This window comes from Juglans regia, chromosome 1, assembly GCF_001411555.2.
Source record: "Juglans regia cultivar Chandler chromosome 1, Walnut 2.0, whole genome shotgun sequence".
Taxonomy (NCBI): domain Eukaryota; kingdom Viridiplantae; phylum Streptophyta; class Magnoliopsida; order Fagales; family Juglandaceae; genus Juglans; species Juglans regia.
In genome coordinates, this window is record NC_049901.1 from 43,587,017 (window position 1) to 43,608,132 (window position 21,116).

At 36.5% G+C, this 21,116-nt stretch overlaps 3 protein-coding genes and 1 non-coding gene across 5 annotated transcripts; all 4 read left to right on the plus strand.

The window, feature by feature from the left end:
* Positions 1 to 82: 82 nt before the first annotated feature.
* Positions 83 to 2,527, plus strand: LOC108996043 (60S ribosomal protein L23). The gene is made up of 4 exons (XM_018971785.2): positions 83 to 283; positions 370 to 654; positions 1,748 to 1,789; positions 2,208 to 2,527. Exons 1-4 carry the CDS (start codon positions 271 to 273, stop codon positions 2,288 to 2,290), a joined length of 423 nt encoding a protein of 140 aa, XP_018827330.1. The 5' UTR covers positions 83 to 270; the 3' UTR covers positions 2,291 to 2,527.
* On the plus strand, positions 1,256 to 1,398 carry LOC118344418. Its single transcript, XR_004798189.1, has one exon. It is a non-coding gene; the product is annotated as a small nucleolar RNA snoR137 (small nucleolar RNA).
* A 4,318-nt stretch (positions 2,528 to 6,845) lies between the features above and the next one.
* On the plus strand, positions 6,846 to 9,053 carry LOC108995965 (acid phosphatase 1). Its single transcript, XM_018971650.2, has 3 exons — positions 6,846 to 7,392; positions 7,863 to 8,072; positions 8,667 to 9,053. The coding sequence occupies exons 1-3, from the start codon at positions 6,890 to 6,892 to the stop codon at positions 8,842 to 8,844; spliced, it is 891 nt and encodes a 296-aa protein (XP_018827195.2). The 5' UTR covers positions 6,846 to 6,889; the 3' UTR covers positions 8,845 to 9,053.
* A 3,125-nt stretch (positions 9,054 to 12,178) lies between these two features.
* On the plus strand, positions 12,179 to 20,714 carry LOC108995963 (protein PHOSPHATE STARVATION RESPONSE 1-like). 2 transcript variants are annotated; one of them, XM_018971647.2, is made up of 8 exons: positions 12,179 to 12,384; positions 15,082 to 15,714; positions 15,862 to 16,072; positions 16,159 to 16,235; positions 16,351 to 16,390; positions 17,440 to 17,497; positions 18,848 to 18,917; positions 20,090 to 20,714. In XM_018971647.2, the coding sequence occupies exons 2-8, from the start codon at positions 15,088 to 15,090 to the stop codon at positions 20,444 to 20,446; spliced, it is 1,440 nt and encodes a 479-aa protein (XP_018827192.1). In that variant the 5' UTR covers positions 12,179 to 12,384; positions 15,082 to 15,087; the 3' UTR covers positions 20,447 to 20,714. The 2 variants fall into 2 exon arrangements, with proteins under 2 accessions (XP_018827192.1, XP_018827194.1); XM_018971649.2 differs by lacking the exon at positions 12,179 to 12,384 and adding an exon at positions 13,100 to 13,440.
* The last annotated feature ends 402 nt before the right edge of the window (positions 20,715 to 21,116 follow it).

The window sequence follows — 21,116 nt, forward strand, 5'->3', positions numbered from 1 at the left end:
TTATTGTATAAAGTTTTTGTGTACACCAAACATTTTTCTAATAATAAATAGCGTGTATTTTACTCCCAAAGAAAAATAATAAACGTACAACAATTAATCCGAAAAGCGGGATAGATTTGAATGTATATCCAAACACCCCCTCGCAAACCCTAGAACCACAGTAGGAGAGCTAGCCGCCGTCACGCATATATAGCCCGCCATTAACGTCCTCCAAAGGGCAAGCAAGTGTGTGAGAGCGCAACGCGCAGGCAAGCGATCAGCCGATCGACAATGTCGAAGCGAGGTGCGTATCGCTTTTTGTCATTTTCCTGCACTTTCTCGTCAACCAAATAGTACTTTTCACTTCTAAAATTCTTCCACCTTTTACAGGTAGGGGAGGATCTGCGGGGAATAAGTTCAGGATGTCTCTGGGTCTACCGGTGGCTGCCACGGTCAACTGTGCTGACAACACGGGGGCGAAGAACCTGTACATCATATCGGTGAAGGGAATCAAAGGGAGGTTGAATCGGTTGCCCTCCGCCTGCGTGGGAGACATGGTCATGGCCACCGTCAAGAAGGGGAAGCCTGACTTGAGAAAGAAGGTCCTTCCCGCTGTCATCGTTCGCCAGCGGAAGCCCTGGCGCCGAAAGGACGGTGTCTTCATGTACTTTGAAGGTAAACGTCCGAAAGACGTCGTTTTTCTCGCCAGTTTTGTTTTGTTTTGTTTTTATTTTATGTCTGATCTTCTGTTGCATACTGTCTTTAAAGCCCCTTCACGTTTGTTAAGAACTAGCGTTAGAAAAAAAAACACGCTTAAAATGACCGATCAAGAATATATATTTATATATATATATATATATATATGCAGTGTAAATGTGCCATGGTTTAGTTGGTTTGGAAGATTACAGTAGCTTAGGAGTTTTGTTTTCTGTATGGTATTTTGTGGGCTCCCGTGGATTGTGGAGAATATGTGACGTAGTCAGTTGATTTATACTCGAGTGGAATTGGTATTTTTGATTCACTGGTGTTTCTGTAATTGTGGTTCTATGGATTTGTGCAGTTGACACTGATTCATTTTTCAATGAAGGGTGTTCTCCCAGTGGAGCCTTCAGATTGCAACATTCTTAATCATACTTGTGCTTGCTTTTATTAAAGTTTATCACGCTTTTTATTGTCAGGATTCTGTCATTTGGTTGAGTTAGTATTTTATTTTCATTTTTCTATCCCCTTTCATGTTCTTCATCTAGCAGTGCTTGCCTATTGGTCATTTTTTTAAGTTGCTTCTATATAAAAGAAAAAGATGACTGCCCAATTAACTAGGTGGTCGTTCATTGTTAGAAGCATACATCAAAGAAAATACCAGCTTTAAACAGCATGATGTTCATCTCTTGCATTGTGTTACCTGTCTCCTGGAAATGTATTTCCTAGAAACGGTTGATGTCTTTTCCTATTGCTTTGTTTGGTGAAGCGCTTCATGTAGGGGGGTGGCCCTTGCTACAAAATAGATGGGAAATTAGGGATCTTTAAGATGGGAATGAAGGTTTATTGTATGATTGAATGAAAGCAATATTTTGAATGGATCGCTAAGTTTGTAGCTTGGCCTTGGGCTGTTTTGACAAAAGATTGTGAATTTTGTGATCCTAATAAGATACTCTTTCTTTATATTCATTTTTTCAGTCATTTGGTTGGTAGATGCCACATATTTGCTTATTCATTTCTTACAACCGGCTCCCTTCAGTTTCTGAATTCTTGTTTTTGGTTTTTGCAGATAATGCTGGGGTCATTGTGAATCCCAAGGGAGAAATGAAAGGTATCATCATCTGTTATATCTGTTCTATGAAATGCTATAACCTGAAGCTTATCGGGAATCCTTTGGTCTTAGTCACTTCTCATAGTTTTAGTTTTTTTTTTTTAACTTGGGTGGGGTAATGGGTACCTGCAAATCCTGGGGAACTTGCATCTCTAAAAGCGTGTTTAAGTTTATGTCTGTCACTGTGTTTATAAAGAAGAATTGGTTGTTTTTTATTTATATAGTTCAGTTATTTATTTGGTAGTAAGGCAGATGTTATTCTCATTTAGCAGAAAAGATGATAGCTTTTCCAGGCACAATTGTCGTGTTGGTTGTCCAGAAAGCAATTTCATTGAGCTGTAAATTATGGGGTCTCTCGTTTTCCTCCCTTCTCTTTTGTTATGATTTTGATGGGGTTTTGCTCTTGTGGTTATTGTAGGTTCTGCCATCACCGGTCCAATTGGGAAAGAGTGTGCTGATCTCTGGCCAAGAATTGCGAGTGCTGCCAATGCTATTGTCTAAAAAAAATGAATTCTAAGCTACTGGTTTCATGATTTGTTGGTGATTGTAGGTTTTGAATCTTTGTTTTGGGAGTTTTGTTTGGCTTATATAATCGGAGTTTATTTTGGCTTATATAATCATTCCGTGTTTAGGAGAACTGTGATGGTTTAGATAGTTGCAACTGTTCAAATTTTGTTTACAATTTAAATTTAGGTCGCCATTCTAATATTCATTGCAGTCTTTGCATCGTTGTAGTGATTTCAGCTTGGCATTTGCCTCCTCCCTTCAGTTAAAGCAAGTTTTGTGTGTTGATCAGATGGTGTTGCGATTTTCACCAACACAATGAGAAAATGAATAGTAGGACTTAAAATTTTTGGATAATGAATTGATCTTAACATGCCCATTAACTTTTAGAGAGAAACAGAGGACTCAAGGGGAAAGCAATAGTAGCAGCAAATTGTGTAAACTAATTAATATGAAGGATTCTTTTCTTTCACATTGGAAGTAAGGTTTTTTAGTTAGCAATTTACACAGAAATTAAGAATACTTAAATGTTGAATGTTGCTTTTGTAATGAATTGGGATCACAAAAGCTATCGAACAAGCGCGCACCTCATCAAAACCATAAATCTTTCTTAAAACAAAGCACTTCCTTTGCAAATTCAAGCATTAACAATTCAGAAAAAAAGTAACATCTATGAAGAAAAAGAAAGGAAAATTAAAAACCAGTCTATATATACCAACGTTGACATGTTCGAAAACTCCTCCAACGGTAATGACAAACAACAGGAAAAACGGAAAATAGACTGCAGCAGTTGCTCCAGTGAATGGGTAGAGCCATTCCAAATTCAATTTGGCCAATTCTCTTCAATTAAGGCGTTATTCGATCACCCCAAGTGGCTACTGTTCACCCCAAGTGGCTACCCTCCAACAAAGGCCCAAAATATATGCTAATGTTGGGATAAAATCATGAAAAAGTAAATTTGTTTGAGGGATTTAATTTTTTTTTATCAAAAAACTTCCATGGAACTTTGCACATTCTAATGTGTAGAAATTAATTTTCAATAGTAAACACCAATATAGCCCACTGATCAATGCAGATTTTTAAGTTTTCTAAAGCCATAGCTAGGAGTAACTGAGGAAAAGAGAGAAGTTTTTAGAGCTTTTTATTTTCGTCTCTTAAGTCTTACAACTTGGGAGGTTGACCTCTAACAATTTGGATAGTCATCTTATCTTATATCATTTTATAATTATAATTTTATTAAATTCACACATAAAATATAATAAATATTTTAATTTTTTCAAATTTTAAAATAATAATAATATTATAAAATAATATTTCAATAATATTTTATTCAACTTTCAATTCATATCATCTCAATCCAGTATCTAAACCAAACTAAAACCTTTGGATCTCCGAAGAAACCCCCCTTTGTTTATTGTAAAACTTAGAAGCTAGAACTCAAGTGGTGGACCTTCATGCAGCTTTCAAACTGGCAAGTTTTAAATAAAGTTATTATTTTGTTATTTTAAAATCTATGAATTGGAAAGGGATGATGCGACTGACCAATACAAGTAAAGTAGATGCTTCAAAAATCATTTAAAAGAAAGATTGATAGACAGATTGATATCAGGAATATTTTTTCTTGTGTTTTTGGGAAAGATTTCTGTATGTTAAAGGGAAAGCCTATTTACTCATTTAACTCTCCTCTGATCCTGTTCATGTACAGTCGTGATTTGCCTCCATGTGGCATGTTTGATAGGCATCATAGGTGCTCGATTTATACGCCAACATAGGATTTTGTGTGTAAAACTCGTCTCTTCCTTCCCTTGCTCCTATTACACGTACTTTGATCTCTCTCTCTCTCATGCCGACCTTCTCTTGTGATTTGGCGTATTTTTTAAGTGCGCCAGTTCAATCAACAAGCGTGATCATTCTCGCAACGAAGCCGCCAAAAAGTTAAAGAAAAAAAAAGTGAATGAATATGTTTGAGCAGGCAGTTCTTTGAGGCATTTCGGCATGGACGGCGTGATTCTCATCGTGTGAACGTGAAGATTTACGTAAGAAAATACCTCATAAATATATATATTTGTCCTACTTTTTTCTTTTTGGTGACGCTTCAGGGAAAGTTGAACCCGAATCTTTGAGTAAAATAGAAGGAAGATCACAGACGACAAGCAGAGTAACAACTTTTTGTGAATGCTATCCATTCTATAAAGTGCTCTCAAAGCTCCACTAATGGCGTTACATCACTTTGATGCAAATCTTCGACACTCTCCCAAAGCTGCTGGGACCCTTTCTGACTAGGTATGTGTAGGAAAGAAACCCAAGTTGGATTGGATGGACTGTTGAAGTTAATGGTAATGATTCTCAGTCCCTCGTATGAGAGAGAGAAATGTATTAACATGCGATACCTACTACTGATAATTGACACTTTAAAAATACAATCTTCCATGTTCACTTTTTGCCTATAATAATCTTGGTGCTTCACCCATTTCTTCCAGCCACTCAAGCTAAGCTTTTTCCTTGAAACAACAACAACACAGTTTTTTTGGTGGGGAAGAAGCAAAAGAAATGAAAATGTCAAGGAGGATTGAGTTTGTGAAGTTGAGGAAGAGAATTTCATGTGATGGGTCTGCAATCACTGCTGTGAGTGTCAAAAGAAGAGCGCACCAGTTGGATTGTTGCCATGGATCTCGTCTTTTGAGGCAGTTGGTTTGGAAGTTCAAGTCACTTTGGAAGCAAAATTTGGGTTTGCAAAGGAGCAAGGCACGGTACAGCTATGATCTTCACAGCTATTCTCTCAACTTTGATGATGGTTTCTCAAATGACTATCCCTTCCATGATGGTTCCAGATGATTTTTGTTTTTCCTTTTTTTGAAAATAATCAATGAACAGTAGTTCTCAGGCCTTCCATTGTTTTGGAGGCCATTTTTGAGGCATATACACAAGGTTTCATTGAAGATGATGGGATGGTTTGTGAATATATGAATTCTTGTCTCCGCTCTAGTTATTATTCTAGTCTTGCTTGAGAAGTGGCAGATTGTTTTACATCAAGCCGCTGCTGTCTCTTTACTAGCACCAAGCCTCTTTCTATATTGCTCTTTATGTTTGTGAGAAAGGAGAAAAACTTGGAAGCTTTGTGAAATTCATCTGAATTTGCCCATTGCAGTAATCCGCTTTGGAATGGTTTCACACTTTTTTCCCCTGCCCACGACATCTACTGATCTACATGGAACCAAACTGAGGAAGAACGGATATCACAAAATTTTTCAAATTTTCCCATTTATTTATTTTAATTTCACATTTTGGTTTTGGGTCAGAAATTATTTCAATTAGCTGGCGAGAAGAATAACAAAATTCCAACCAGATCTATGAACAAAATCGATGTCTCTTTTTCCAAGTTCAAAAACTATTAACTTTCCTACATTCTCAGAGAGAGAGAGAGAGAGAGAGAGAGAGAGAGGCATGTTCTTTTCCCAATAAATGTCTTTTTAAGAAAGATTTATCAGTTCATCTTCTTGGAAACCTGGACTCTAAAAGAGTGTTTGGATTTGGTTTTAGCAAGCAGTTTAAATATTTACAATAAAGTTGAGCAGGAATTATTTATAGTTTCATTAGTTGGAGTCCAAATTTCCTTGAAAAATCAAGGTCTTGTACCAGAACTTAGGGACAACTCATGCTAAGATACAATGTAAATTAAGCATTGTTGATGAGAGATTACAAAGCACCAGGTTATGATATGGTTTTTGAGCCTTTTGAGTTATTCATCTAATTCTCCAGTTTCTTTCCATTCTGAATTACTCTTAACAAAGCCTTGAAAGGAAAATGACTGTGTTTGGCATCTGTAACAGTTTCTTTTGGGATTCTCCCCGCATATCCCTCCTGTCGACCAAAAGATCATGACTGCTATGGTGCGATCCACTACCACCAAAATCGATTGGAAACATGTGGGGAAGCCAAGCAAACAACTTTATATTAAAATTGAATCTAAAATCTATTAAGACAGAAGGTGACCAGGTTCATATCTGAATGCAGATATAACAAAAGAAAAATTCTTCTTATCAGCCACTATTCACTACCCCACACCCCACACCCTATGGAAAAAAAAAAAAAAAGTTGTAAGTGTAGAGTATGAAATTGAATAGTGGCTGATTTATAGAATTCCTCATCTCAGAAATATCCCTCTCCACAAACTATATAACATTGTATATTTATATATAGCAAAAAGCTTCTCTCCCTCTCTCTTTTTGGGCCAACCCTTTTAAACCTTTCTTGGAAACACTTCAATTAGTGCATATGGTTGTAGTCATATCCATTATGGGCCAAATCTAAGCCTAACTCCCTAGGCCAAAACTGTACAAAGACGAGTTTGCCGCATTGTCTTGACTCTTGCTACATAGTGCATAACCAAAAGGAAACAAGAAAAAAAAAAAAAAAAAAAAATTAGACACAACCTCATAGGGAACAGCATCTATGAGTTGTGAAGCAGCATCTATGAGTTGTGAAGCATGAGTTTTCCTTTTGTTTTCTTGTTCATTATGTACTCAATTAGTCCAGAATTAATTTGCTACCAATCCAATCTAATCAATTACCCCATGTGATTTTCAAAGACAGGCCATGACACCATGCCCCCACACGCCATGTGACCCTTTTATGTGCCTGCTCTCCCCCACTCCAAATAACTTCACCATTCTCAATCGTCCTCATCATTCTCTCTTGACCTCTTTTGTGAGAATGAAAATGGGAAAACTCCTAGGATTCCTACTGCTCTTCTCAAGCCTCTGCATCGGTTTTGTGTCTGCAGATTGGAACATATTGAACCAGAAAAGGAAAAATGGGGTGGGATCTAGCTTGAAGAACTATTGTGAGAGTTGGAGGATCAATGTTGAACTAAACAACATTAGGGGATTCGAAGTTGTGCCCGAAGAATGCGTCGAGTACATCAAGAAATACATGACATCTTCGCAATACAAAGCTGACTCCGAGAGAGCGATTGAAGAGGTCATTCTTTACCTAAGCCATTGTTGCACCTTGGAGGGCGATGGTAAAGATGCATGGATTTTTGATGTTGATGATACGCTTCTGTCCACCGTACCTTACTACAAGAAACATGGCTTTGGGTAAGTGCAAAGTAGTACTATGATATATTTGTTCGTTGATATAATGCATTCCGATAGATCGATTTCAGGAGCCTCCAATATATGCATTGTTGATAACAGCAAGCACTGAGGTTTACAAGTTTCAAATCTAGGCAAGATCAGATCGTGTAGTTTTCCTCAGCTATATGTTGTTCTACAAAGAAACTTCACTCCCAATGAATTTTTAGTCAAAAAAGTATAGCCATTCCATGTTTTTAACCTCTTTTAGCAATGCAGAGATGATTTTCTTTTCTTCTTTCAGTAATGAGACAATGCAGGACAATGACCTTTTGTCATTAATTTTTGTGAGAAGTTATTTTTGTATTGGGACTGTTTATTGGACCAACTTCAGTAAATTGGGCCTTATTTTCATTTGCTAAGAGCCTGCTCAATTTTGTTTCCTCTAGTTTTCTGATAGCCTATGCAACTAATGGTTATTAAACTCAAATCAGGGGAAGGAAGCTGAATGCAACCTCTTTGGAAGCATGGATGGGAGAGAGTAAGGCACCAGCTCTTGAGCACACATTCAAGCTCTTCCACGACATCAAAGACAGAGGTCTTAAGATCTTTTTGATTTCTTCAAGAAAGGAAACACTAAGATCTCCCACCGTTGATAACCTCATCAAGGCTGGTTATCATGGATGGACGAATCTGGTACTAAGGTATGTATGTTCATCCACTACAGTGCTTCTAATTCTATTTAATTTTTCTGTCTTTCCCTTGATCCAACGACATGGTGGAAGCTAAAGCCCTGTTTGGATTCAGAGATGAGTTGAGATGATTTTAGATGAGTTGAATTAAATATTATTATTATTTTAAGATTTGAAAATGTTGAATTGTTTATTATATTTTGTGCGGAAATTTGGGAAAGTTATAATGATAAGATGAGGTGAGTTGATGTGAGTTTCGAATCCAAACGGGGGCCTAAGCCTTTTAATAAACAATATTACACCTACCTTGGGAATCTTTTTAGTCATTATTTTCTCCATTTAATAATGCATAATTGTTCTGATATAAAGGTAACACAGAGTTGTGTGCTACAGAGGTTTTTTTGTGAGTGTTTTTGCCTTGAAGATTTACTACCCCTTCTTGTTTTTCAAAGCTCCCATGTCTGCTAGACATCTAAATGGATATTATCAGTACAAGATTAAAAAGTGTTTTCCCCTTGTGTTATTTGTACCAAAGGATGGATTTTAGCTGGTAAAAGCCTGAAACTATCCTGAAGAATTCTATCAATCAACTATACATATGTACAGGGGTCTTGAAGATGAGTTTATGGAAGTGCAAAGTTACAAATCCAAGGCGAGGCAGCATTTGACTAGTCAGGGATACCGCATATGGGGCATTATCGGAGATCAATGGAGCAGTTTTGAGGGGCCTCCCACAGCAAAAAGAACATTCAAACTACCCAATTCCATCTACTATCTTGCATAAGTCTCAAGCTATAAGAGCATGTTCATTTGAAGTACAAGCTACTGTTTTTCTTCTAGATTGCCCCTCACAGAGTTATATCTCCACCCGATCTTGCACCTTCATCTTTGTTCAAGTCCATGATTATGAAATATCATCGACATCTAAAAAAATTCCAATGCTTTGTGTACTGAGATTTTACCTTAAACCTAATAGCATATTGTTCAAACTAATTGAAGAGAGAAATTCAAATATGCCTCTAAAATGAACATCATAGAGCAGAGGTTACACATTGAACAAGAAAAAAAAAAAAAAAAAGGATCTGATCAGGGTAGTTATCATACACGAGAGTGAAAAGTAGTTGGGGGATATTACACGTGATAAGCCAAAAACGTATTCACCTGTGGTAAACAAAATAATTAAAAAGCAGACTCAAAAGCAGTTCTCAAGGCTCCAAAGCCGTGACTTGTGTCAATTTTGCAACCAACAGTCACTATCAATGTCTCAACAGTCAAATGGCATATCTAATCCTAATAACCCCACTTGGCATTAGTCTGAAAGTCATCAAGTTTTGTTCACATTGCCAAGATCCCACCTGTTAAAATCTTTGGGGAAGCTTGTTGTCATGATGAGGTGTATATGATTTTTTGTATTGGTATTTGTAAATTTTTCATTGTTTGCACTTGGGTGTTGCTCCCACTGATTTTGTGAGCTTTGAAATGAAGAAGTAATCTTTTCTTGGGAAAAAAAAAAAAAAAAACTCAGCTATCATTGTTCGAGTCTATGAGATTAATGACTTGTTATTTGGTAAAGAGGAAGAAAATGGTCCTTTTAAGAGACTTTGCTAAACTAAAATTGGGGCGAAAATGTCTTAAATGTAGCAAATGCTCATATAAAAAACCAGAAAAAAGAAGGATCTATGTAGATTATACCTGATAGCTAGATTGTCCACTTAAGACGAATCTGTAAAGCTACGCTTGAGTAGCGAGGTGATCTCATATTATCTGTGAATAGTAGTAAAAAAGTAACGATAAAATATTGAATAATAGTAAAAAATATTAAATAGTAGTGGAGTGATCTACCCAAACACAACCTAAGTCTCATATGTACATATGGGGCATGCATTATTTGATTGGTGGGGTAGTAGTTTAATTAAGGAGGTCCGAAAAGAACATTAATCTACCAAAGCATAAAGCACACAGTTTGCAAGCATACTTTTGTTGTTTCAAGGATGTTGGTGGTTGTGGGATGAATGATGGTGGTTATGAAAATCTGATGTCATACGTGAGAAAAGTATGGTCAAAAAAACAAAACTATATATTATAGTGCATTGCATTATACGAAAACCATGGTAATCTCTAAGACATATTAAAAGATAGATATATACACATGAAGCATAATCCGCGACACTTACTAAATAATTAAGAAGTAATTAACGTTGTCTGTTTGTAACTGCGGCTTTCCTCTGCTAAAAGTGAGGGCTATCAATAAAATTGAGGTTTAGTTTAAAAAAAAAAGTATAAAATTCACATGAGCCTATTTTATTTGTTCATTTTTCTTTCTCTCTAAACCTTAGATTTTGGTCCGAAACTCTAAAGAATCTTAGTCCATCTTTGATATCGTATATGATCATAGTATAGGCATTGTCATAATACATTGGCATTGATGCTGGTTAGTGCTTAGGAACTGACTCTTCATAGTTTACAGTCAATCAAGCAATGACCAGAGTGAAAGAAAAGCTTAAAAATCTTGCTGAGAAAATCTGCAAGTGTCTTTAGAGATCAGAGATCTAATAGTGTAATCTTACCAACTAGGAATCTTATTATAAGATCCGGGTTTCTAAAACCTGAGTTCACCCGAGTGTATTGGCCCAGATCATAACCTGGGTTAACCCGGTCCAGAATCCGGGTGACCACCCATATTCTAATATACAAAAAGTTTGAAATAAGATTTATTTAAAAAAAAAAAAAAAAAAACATGATTTTTGAAGCATGATGTTGCTCAAAATTGATCAAAAGGGAATCAAGTGAAGACAAATTAGAAGAAGACACGTAGTGAATTTACAAGTGGAATGTCTAATATGAATACAATAAATTATGAATTGAAACTTTAAAATGACAGAAAATAGAAGGATGGATAAAGGTGGAAGGAAAACGCAAAATGTATTGGCATTTTATATGCCAAGAAGTGGAAATGTGGACATTCTTGATCACCTTGGCCCACCATTTTTCATCTTTCCAAAATGCAATTTTTGGGTTTTTGTTTAAACATAATGACACACTTTCTTATATTAGTTTGATCCAAAACATGAGATAGTTGGTATTTATCCAAATAAAGATTCGTTAATTAATAGTTTTTAATGGAGTTGAGCTTTCCATATTCTAAGGAATTAGATTCTAATAATCCATTGTATCGGAGTATTTATCAGATTCTGATTTTTTAGTTAATTTTTTATTTTTTATTATAAAAATTACATTTAAGTATTTTTTTTTTACAAGAAACGATAAGTCTATAAATATATTTATATAAAAAAATTATATATTAACATGATTTGATATTGTACGTCATATCTATTTTATATAAAAAAATTCAATCTATTGTATATCAAGTATAGAATTTTTCTTATAATAATTCTTTATAATTCTTGTAGAACAAATATTTTATTTTTAATTATTAATAAACTATATTGAAAGATATTTCTCCTATTCGAGTTGGGTTTATATCCGTTAATTAATTATTCGATGTGTTATTAAATAGTAATATTGAAGAGAAATTACTATAGCAGTGCACACTTTACACTTATTGTGTAGTTGCTTCTAATTGATTGTTCACAACACTAACTTAAGAAGATGTGTGGTTTACATGATGTCACATCATGTGTATAAAATAGATGCTCTCAATAATAACTTCTATCTATATTTATTCGTTATTAAATTTGAAAGAATCCTGAAATTGTTTTTTTAAAAACAATTACTCAATAATTCTTTATTTTTTGGAGTTGAAACGTGAAAGTCCACCATGCAAACTATCCATCTGCAGCCTGACACTTGTCCAGCCAAAATTCCCAGGGACCATGTTTGTTTTATGAGAAAGCAGAAGAAAGAAAATGTATGGGGGCCCACCACGTCCCATACGCCTTTTAAGCAAAACGAAAGGACATTTTAAAAAAAATAAAATAAAATAAAATAATCCAAACGGCAAACACCTAAGCCCCACGTGCACCCAATCGGGTATCTTCGCCGCCCACCAACCAGGAACCTCCAAATGTAGGTCCCACCAACACTTGAAGTACAGTATTCCCTTACACTATGATACACGCGCAATTATGGCGCGTGTGAGATATACTGTTCCTTATAATGCAGTGGCCAATATGCCACAAAGGGAGGGGCGCAAAGCGCACTCGTCACCCCACCGTTCACTTCCTCGGGCACGCCGGTGACGGAATTCAAAGCACCCGCCTGTGTATTCGCCACCCTCTTCATCGCGCTGAACTCAAATTCTTGGCTTTCAATCCATTCTGAGCCTTTTGGACTCCGACTTTCCGACCTTCCTATGATTTTTTAGGTAAGAATTCGATAATACCCGTTTGATATTTATGCCTTTTTTGGGTGATATTTGAAGGCCATCTTGGTTGCTATCGTCAAATTTGGTATATCTATTTGGGCTTTGATTCATTTTTTGGTGCTTTTCAATCTATGGGGTGCAAATTGAATTGGGTCACTTATTTTTGTTTTGTGTATTTGATTTTGTTTTGGTGTGTTTGTGGATAATGTGTTGTTCCGTCTATAGTTTTTCATGCACATGTACTGTTTGTGATACGGGATTGATTTGGGGGTTACGTGGCTATTTCGGTGAATTTCAGGTTCTGGGTGGATTGGTGTGCTGTTGATATTTGATTCTTGGAGCCAGCTTTGTTTTTTTTTTGGTTTTTACATGATTGCTTATGGTAGAACTGAAGTGTGGCCCTATCAGAGCTTTTATTTAGTGGAACCCATATGAATTTGTGTATGACTAAGTTACGAATGGCCTCTGGATAAGGTGGAACATTTGACTAGATAATATGTTTTGCCAGACAGAACTTGTATGAATTAGGGATGCCTTTTGTGGACATTATAGAGGTATTATCAGGGTTGTTTTGAAGTCAGATTGACTAGTGCTTTAATGATGATAGTGAACTTCTGTTCGGATACGGTTGTGAAAAAATGATCCCAGTCTTTGGCTCTTACTCAGTTTAGTCTCTCAATGAACAGATTTATTGGGGTTGCTAGCCTCCGGATGTTTATGTGACTATTTGAATGAGAAAGCAACTATCTAGGGTGGGCTAACTGCTCTGCCATTTCTTTTTAAATGAATCTTTGGATGCCCTGAAATAGATGGGGCCTTCTTCCCCTTACCTGGGACTCACTCAGACGGCAAACAGGATGGCCTGGAATGGGAATTCTACTTCGATGGGTTTCCAAAGCCTGGGCAAGGTGGCAACATCCACCTCTCAGGGCCAGGGGTGAGAATCAATCTTAATGCTAACATTTGGTGGGCCACTAATAGGCTGACGTGGAATCACTTTATTGGAGCCTTCCCCTGACTGATCAGCTCCAGAAGTAGGCTGGTGTCCGAGAAAAGGTAGATTCTGGAAATGGAATCAGAAAACCTATAATCAGTTGTGCAGATTCTTTGGTAGAATGGGGTTCAGCAATGGAATCTCATCGATCCAGTCTTTCATCCAACACTACGAAAACACTTTATTTTCCTTAATTTTCTCTTAGGCATGCGAATTAAATGCATATGCACAACTTTTTTATTTTTAGAAGTAAATGTATATGCACAAAGAATCCATGAAGAGGTCTTAAGTATCCTTTGTTAAGGCAAGTATGTCTAGATGTGTATTGGATGGTGGAGACAATGATCTTGATAGAATTAGCACTTGCAAGACTTTCCAAATAAGTTGACTGGTGTTGTCCACAATTTCTATTTGGAGTTTTACGATGAAGATCGCTATTTTTTCCTCAATGTGCTTATTTGTAGGTCTTTGGAGATTTGAGTATGACGACCATGATTATTGAGCATGTTGATGTTTTTATTTTCTGATTTAGATCATTTACCATTTCAAAGGCTGTGAATTCACTCGAATTTCAATGATGATAGTTGTCAGTATTTTGACAGGTGACCTTCTATTCTCGTTGCATTATGTGGTGGATACATTTATTCAATAATCATGAAGATATCTTGGACTTCAATTTTTTCATTGTTCTGTATCAATTTTTTTCCTTCCTCACTCTATTAGAATGAATGCTTTGATTTCCTCCAAGAAATGGAGGGTTTTTCTGTATTATGCTTCCTTGTGCTTAATGTTCAGGGCTTGTTGAGAAGAGGATCGTTATATATTGGGCCTCAGAAATTCCAAGTGGGAATTTGAAAGATGTTTGTAGCTCGCAAGTATTTCTATCAGTCTCATATTTCAATTAAACCAATAACTTATAATGCTGAAATTATGGATTTTGAGAGGCTAGATTCTTGGAAAGATGTAGTGTCATCTGTAGAGGAGAGATTCGACATTTCACTATTTTCTTTGACTATTTTGCATTTTTATGGCCCAAGGACTCGTAAATCTAATAGTAACAAGGCTTGGGAATCTCCAGTTGCATTATTCGTTAGATATCCAGTCCTAGTTTGGCAAGCTTGGGTTCCAAGTATATGCTGGTGACTGGGTCATGGGTTGTCCTAGGGCAAGTGTCTTATTTATGAGTGTGAGGATCCGACCAGAGTTCACAACCAATATTGCTCAAATGAGATGGTGAGGTGTACAATAATCTATTCTCTATCACTCATAGTTCAAGGACTGACCTCATATATTTTCAAATATAGATATCTGTGTGTGTGGGTTTGCTCATATATCTTATGTGTCACCTGCCTTAATTTAGGTTTCACAGAAAGCTTCTCATCCTCTTCCCCATTAAGAAACTCTTACTACAGTGTGCTTGATTGTGGTTTGTAGTTTACATCAATGTAGCACTTCTGTTTGCAGATGTGCCAACACTTATTATAGTGTATCTCCGTTTAGTTAGTATTTTACATCGATCCAATACCTCTCTCTGCAGATGTAAAATTGATTACATTTTCCTTTGTGTGGGTCTCAAGAACAAGCAACCTGGGTGCTTTTAGTGGGTTGTTAGTTGGTGACTATTAACAACCAAAGCAGGGTGGCACAAAATGAGCTAACAGTTATTGACTAAACATTGACACGTTCTTCCTTTTTTGATCTAGGACCAAATGGAGGCACGCCCTACTTTATCAATTCAAAGATCAGGTGCAAAGCAGCTTAGTAACATGGGGATTTCTGGAGCACTGTCTTCATCTTTACCAGTCCTTCCAGCCCCTTTGCAAGAGACATATCCGAAGTTGCCAGACTCTCAACACATTTATATGGAAAGAGAACTTGTGAAAAGGCCTTTTAACCATGCAAGTCATTTACCCTCTGATAGTGGAGTGGCTGGTCACATGTTTTCATCATCCCCAGGATTTTCATCAGATCTTCATTACTCATCTCTTTCGTCCCATGAAGAGCATTCTAAAAACTCTCCTTTTATTTCTCGGTCATCAACTATGCGAGGAGCTTTTCCATTGACATACACTTCTCATTCGATATCTGTTCAATCTACAAAATCAAGTCATTATGCCGAAGAAAACTCTGCTTCCTGGAATACTGATTCACTTCCAAGTTTTCTTGATTTTCCTGTAAATACCTTTATTGAGAGTAGTCAGGTAGAAAGCAGTGCGTGTAATACTGTCCTGCCATCTGAGGAATTTGGTAAATGGGCAGACCAGCTAATTTCCGATGACGTTGCAAATTGGAATGAGCTTCTTGGAGACACCAATGTTACAGATTTGGAATCAAAGGTTGGATATTCATAAGATGTGGTCATTAATAGTCGTCCATAAGGAAAATAGATAATTTCCAGTATGATTAATTTTGAATCATTTTGGCATTGTTTCTTTTTCTTTTCTTTTCTTTTTTCTTTTGATATTATTGTCTTGTTTCTTTAGATGGCATGCCAGGTGTCCAAACCATCTCCAAATTTTCAAGCACATGAGTCCCAAGTTCATCAGCAGCTTCCTGTACCATCTGGAGAAATTCGTGCTATTGCTACTCCCACTTCCTCGGCAAATAGTGCCACAGCCAAGCCACGCATGCGCTGGACACCAGAACTTCATGAAGCCTTTGTGGAGGCTGTCAATAAACTTGGTGGTAGTGAAAGTATGTAACTCTTTTATCCTCGTCACACTTTTAGTCTATAATTATGTAGCTTTGGCTTCAATTGATTAATAATTCTTGTTTTACAGAAGCTACTCCAAAGGGTGTGCTGAAGTTCATGAAAGTTGAAGGATTGACCATCTATCATGTGAAAAGCCATTTGCAGGTATTATGCTTTATTTCTTTTACCATGAGATTAGTTTCCTGCATAAATAATGTGCAAGTCTGCATTTGCATGTGAACTTACTTTTAACTGGAGATTTTGCCCCCATGAATTGCAGAAATATCGGACAGCCAGATACAGACCAGATTCTTCAGAAGGTATATAACAAGTACTTCTGTGTGGGCATGCGTGCAGGTGCATGCCTGTGCATCTGTGTGTTCCCATTTTTGGTTTTGTTTGTACTGCTTTAATTTACCTCAATGTATCAGTTTCTTTACTGCTTTAATTTACCTCAATGTATCAGTTTCTTTCTGTTTGAATGAAGAACAGGGTGGGATGTTATACCTTACTGTATCAGCTCCTTCCGGTTTGAATGTTTTTCTTTGCTGGGAAGAAAAGGGGAGGGATGTTTAAGGAGGCGTTTTTTTCCCTTGTTTACATTTTTAGTGAAATTAAAGTCTCTAAAGAAGTAAATGCTTTTTGCAGTAGGCTTATTATAATTTCTTTGTCATGTTGTTGAAGCTTTTGCTTGATTTGAAAGAAAAGGTAGAGAGAAACAAGTAGTTTTTGGCATAACTGGCTGCCCCAAATGCAGAATGAGACGTACTTTCTCAGGGATCATGAAATTTGTCATTAGATTAATCTTATGTGCTTTATACTGTAGATATTGTGGGCTTAAGAGTCGCCCGCAGAATCTTCTGTCATGTCTTTGTAGTTGTTATGGTAGATACCATCATATGAACATTTCTTCTTGATTTCTCAGCTTAACTCAAGTTAACTAAGCCTTATTCCCAGTTAAAGTTTGGCTTCTTCATGACTTTCTCGTATATGTCCTGTATACTTGGGCTATGCATATTTAGCTCATCTCTAAAATTCTCATTTTCCGATAAAAAAAAGTTTGGCTTCTTCACTCTCTCTCTCTCTCTCTCTCTCACACACACACACACACACATTCAAAGGTTTCTCACTCCATTTATTTGTTGTGAACACTTCAACTTCACTCAATGAACACAGTGCCTTTGATTAAATCGTGCCACTATAAACACTTCCTTGCTCATTTTAGCTCAGTTGTTTCTTTTCTAGAGCTTGGACTTGTGCTATTTTGTTACCGATGTCTTTTATGGTTGGCACAAAGATGTTCACTTGTTTTACAATCTAATGATTATTTTTTTTATAAGTATAATGGGTTGTTAAATTTTATCTGTAGGATCCTCAGAGAAGAAATTGACTCCGATTGAAGACATATCAACTCTTGACTTGAAAACGTAAGTCAGCTATTTATTTATACGCAAAGAATTTTTTGTTTTTGTTACATAAGGTGTGCTACATTTAACCTTTGGCTTGCATGATTGCATAATCTGGCCTTGTTTGAGGAATTTATTGCAACAGTCATTTACACCATGAATCACTATATATTGGCTGCTATGTTTCCAGATGGGTGACTTGACTTTGACTTTCTGGATATATGAAGTATAAGGAAATTTTTTTTCCATAAGTGCAAGGATACTGAGAGCGTTGATACGGAGTTTTCCAGTTTTATGAGACACTGCAATGCTATTATAATTTGGAAAGTGGACATTCAGGCTAGAACCATCGTGGTTTTTTTATTCATAAGTACAAAGTACAAGGACACTGTGAGTGTTGATAGGCGTTCCCAGTTTTATGAGACACTGCAATGCTATTATAACTTGGAAAATGGACATTCAGTCTAGAACCATCAACCTAATAGTACACATCAGCCTAGAACCATGCAAGATGTACCACACATCAACCTATACTTTCCAGTTTCCAGTTTCCAGTTAATGAGAATTTTACTAAAAGAAAAGAATGAATACATCCTTTTTTATGAGTTTATTAAATTGAAAATTGTTTAGGCTCCAAACGATTAAGATGTCCAAGGCACTGCTAATAGTACAAATCAACCTAGAATGATAAGTGAATGGTTTAGAAATGGATAGGTTTGGATAGTGAGATGAGAATTTTTGGTTTTAGATGAAGGTTTAAAATATTAATTTTTAATATTATTATTGTTTTGAGATTTGAAAAAGTTGAATTATTTATTATATTTTGTGTGAAAATTTGAAAAAGTTATAATGATGAGATGAGAATTTTGTATCTCATCCCACTTGCCAAACCTATAAGGTGAAAATCATCAATAAGTTGTCATGCATTTTCTTCAGCAACTCTAGTTTCTGCGGAGGGGAATGTTGAATGTCTAGTTTTACTAGATAGCTGTTGCATATTTTTTTAAGACTGAATCCAGCAAGAACAGAATATGCGCGCAAATCTTATTGAAGTATGGCCCTTGAAAATGTTCTGTGCTGTCAGTGTTTCCAACTGTTTATGAATGATGCGTTAGGTGGTAGATCAAACTACCTAAAGTAGAGAACCAGCCTTACCAAAAAATGAGAAAAAGAGAAGCCAAATGGTTAATATTAGAGGCTGGAAAGACTTTCTATAAGGATCATTCAATGAGCCTAGATTACATTCAAAACAAGGCCAATCTTTAAATATTTCAAGCTTGTGCATGTTATGGCTAATGATCTCCCATATTAAGTGCCGACTTATCATGCTAATCTAAATTGACTGTGAACTCTATTTTGTTTGGATAACAGGGGTATCGAGATTACCGAAGCTCTGCGATTGCAGATTGAAGTTCAGAAGCGGCTTCATGAACAGCTGGAGGTATGACCTATGAGTTCCTTCTAGAGAAAAGGATTTCCTTTTCAGTTTATATTGGAAATTTGTTAGGTTAGCTTTACTCTGTAATTGCAGTGATTTATGGCCCAGTGAGAGGTGCTGATTGGTATGAGTGATCTTATCCCCCAATGAGGCATTTGGCTGTGGTTAATATGGGTTGGGGCATGAAATCTTTGATACATAGGTCTTTACAGGGACTGCACCTTCTTGGTGTTTTCTCATCAATCTATTTACTTATCAGGGGGGTGGGGTAATGGCACATCTGATTTGGATATCCCTTGAAGGATTCATTATGTTTTGTTTCCTTTTGTGTGGAACAATTGAGAAAATATTTTTTCCCTATTGGGGAAAGGGGGATGAGGTGGGGGTGCTAGACCAAAAGCCATAGTACCAATTTGGCCTGACCTTAGCTTTCGGGTTTTCATGATATTTCTCGTTTATATATCATATCATGATATTGGTTTCCAGATTTTCTATTGTTCTTTGTCATGATGGCTGCAATGTCAATAATGTTCCAATTGCAAATGATCAATTTATAAAGCATGTTACATATCATTTGTTTACAAGCAGGAATTGATTTTCATGGAATTCCCAAAGAAAACACTGAAGGAAATTAGGAATTTGCTATCTAGTATTTTAATTTTTTCCCCTGTTTCGAGAAGTAGCACTGCCACTTCGACTATAATGTAGCTATGCTCTTTTATTTTTTCTAATTTTCCTTCTTTTTTAAAAGGGATTTATAGAGTTTACCGTTGACACTGGGTAATGGGTGGGATGGAAGATTGATGTCTGCCACCTTTTATTAGAGTGCAGATTTAATGTTGGCACCAAGGAATATTGAACTAGTTGACCGGGGAAGGATGGGGCTGCATTGTTTATTGAATGATAGGTTTCAGTTCAACATTTGGTTGGCAATTTTTAGTGCTTGCTGCTATACTTTTGCTGGCTTGATTGTTATGCTCATTGAATCAAGGGCAAAACATAGGGTGTTCTTATGAGCACCCATAGCTACAAATATTTCAGGTTGTAGATATATCATGTGTGGGGGACATGCATATGTCAGCTGTACCCCCTTTTCAATGTTAGTTACCTATTTGCTGGATTGCTGTATCCGCAATTATTTTGTAATATATATATTTTTTTTATCGTCTGAGCAGATTCAAAGGAATCTACAGTTGCGAATAGAAGAACAAGGAAGGTACCTCCAAATGATGTTTGAGAAGCAATGCAAGCCTGGCATGGACAAGCTGAAGACATCAGCATCTACTACTTCACAGAACCCCCCTGTTCCATCTTCGGATGCAGTTCCAGATTCCCCTACCAAAACTGAACTAAAAGCCTCCCAGTTAGACCATAAAACAGGTGCTGAGCCAGTCAATGCCAACACTGGGTTGGAAGAAACCTCGTGGGAGCTGGGTGGGAAAGAAAAGGCACCTGAACAAGAAGCTCCTCAGGATTTTGAACCAGATGAATCTAGTTCTCAACCCTCAAAGCGTCCAAGAACGGATGAATAATAAGCCATATGATCAACTTCCTGTACATGATCAGTATTGGACTGACAAGACTGTACTGATTAATGGAATATTTTATTCTTTAGAGTGAGACAGACATAGCTGACTGATGGATAGAGCTTTGGGACTTACATATACTATCTTATTCTAAAGAAAAATTTGCAGATGCAGTAACAAAGTTGAGTAAAGTTTTGATCAGTGTTAATCTTCGACCATGTCAGTTGTACTGATCTTTTGAGTTGAGCAAGGATGGATGATGGTGCATGATGAATTGTTGCCTGATCGAGTACGTACTCTGTTTATTGTCTTCTTATATAATGTTTACTTACAAATAGTATATGTCCAGGCATGCATGCATGCATCCAGTCGTCATTAAGCAGGCCGTGGCTTAATTTGTGCAATTAAATTAGTTGACAGATTAATATTAGAGTGAATGATTATCATCAGCTAAAACAAGAGCTAATTCATAATTTCCTTTAAGATAATTAAGATCAACTACTACGTACTAGTTGTTCATACACTCGTGCAATCTATCGTGCATGCATGCGTGGCTGATTATCGATCGAGTACTACTCTGAAATTCTTTTTAATGCAAATAAAAATAAAAACAAAAACTTTTTTTTTTTTTTTTTTGCAATTTTGAGCAGTAATTTGACAAGGGAGTTTAACCCAA

Excerpts from the sequence above, each read along its gene's own strand:
- LOC108996043 (XM_018971785.2), top strand. Across the intron at positions 655-1,747 it reads TGTCTTCATGTACTTTGAAG|ATAATGCTGGGGTCATTGTG; the intron begins GTAAACGTCCGA and ends TGGTTTTTGCAG. Across the intron at positions 1,790-2,207 it reads TCCCAAGGGAGAAATGAAAG|GTTCTGCCATCACCGGTCCA; the intron begins GTATCATCATCT and ends TGGTTATTGTAG.
- LOC108995965 (XM_018971650.2), top strand. The coding sequence starts at position 6,890 with ATGACACCATGCCCCCACACGCCATGTGACCCTTTTATGTGCCTGCTC. Across the intron at positions 7,393-7,862 it reads TACAAGAAACATGGCTTTGG|GGGAAGGAAGCTGAATGCAA; the intron begins GTAAGTGCAAAG and ends AACTCAAATCAG. Across the intron at positions 8,073-8,666 it reads TGGACGAATCTGGTACTAAG|GGGTCTTGAAGATGAGTTTA; the intron begins GTATGTATGTTC and ends ACATATGTACAG.
- LOC108995963 (XM_018971647.2), top strand. The coding sequence starts at position 15,088 with ATGGAGGCACGCCCTACTTTATCAATTCAAAGATCAGGTGCAAAGCAG. Across the intron at positions 16,236-16,350 it reads ATGTGAAAAGCCATTTGCAG|AAATATCGGACAGCCAGATA; the intron begins GTATTATGCTTT and ends CATGAATTGCAG. Across the intron at positions 18,918-20,089 it reads GGCTTCATGAACAGCTGGAG|ATTCAAAGGAATCTACAGTT; the intron begins GTATGACCTATG and ends TCGTCTGAGCAG.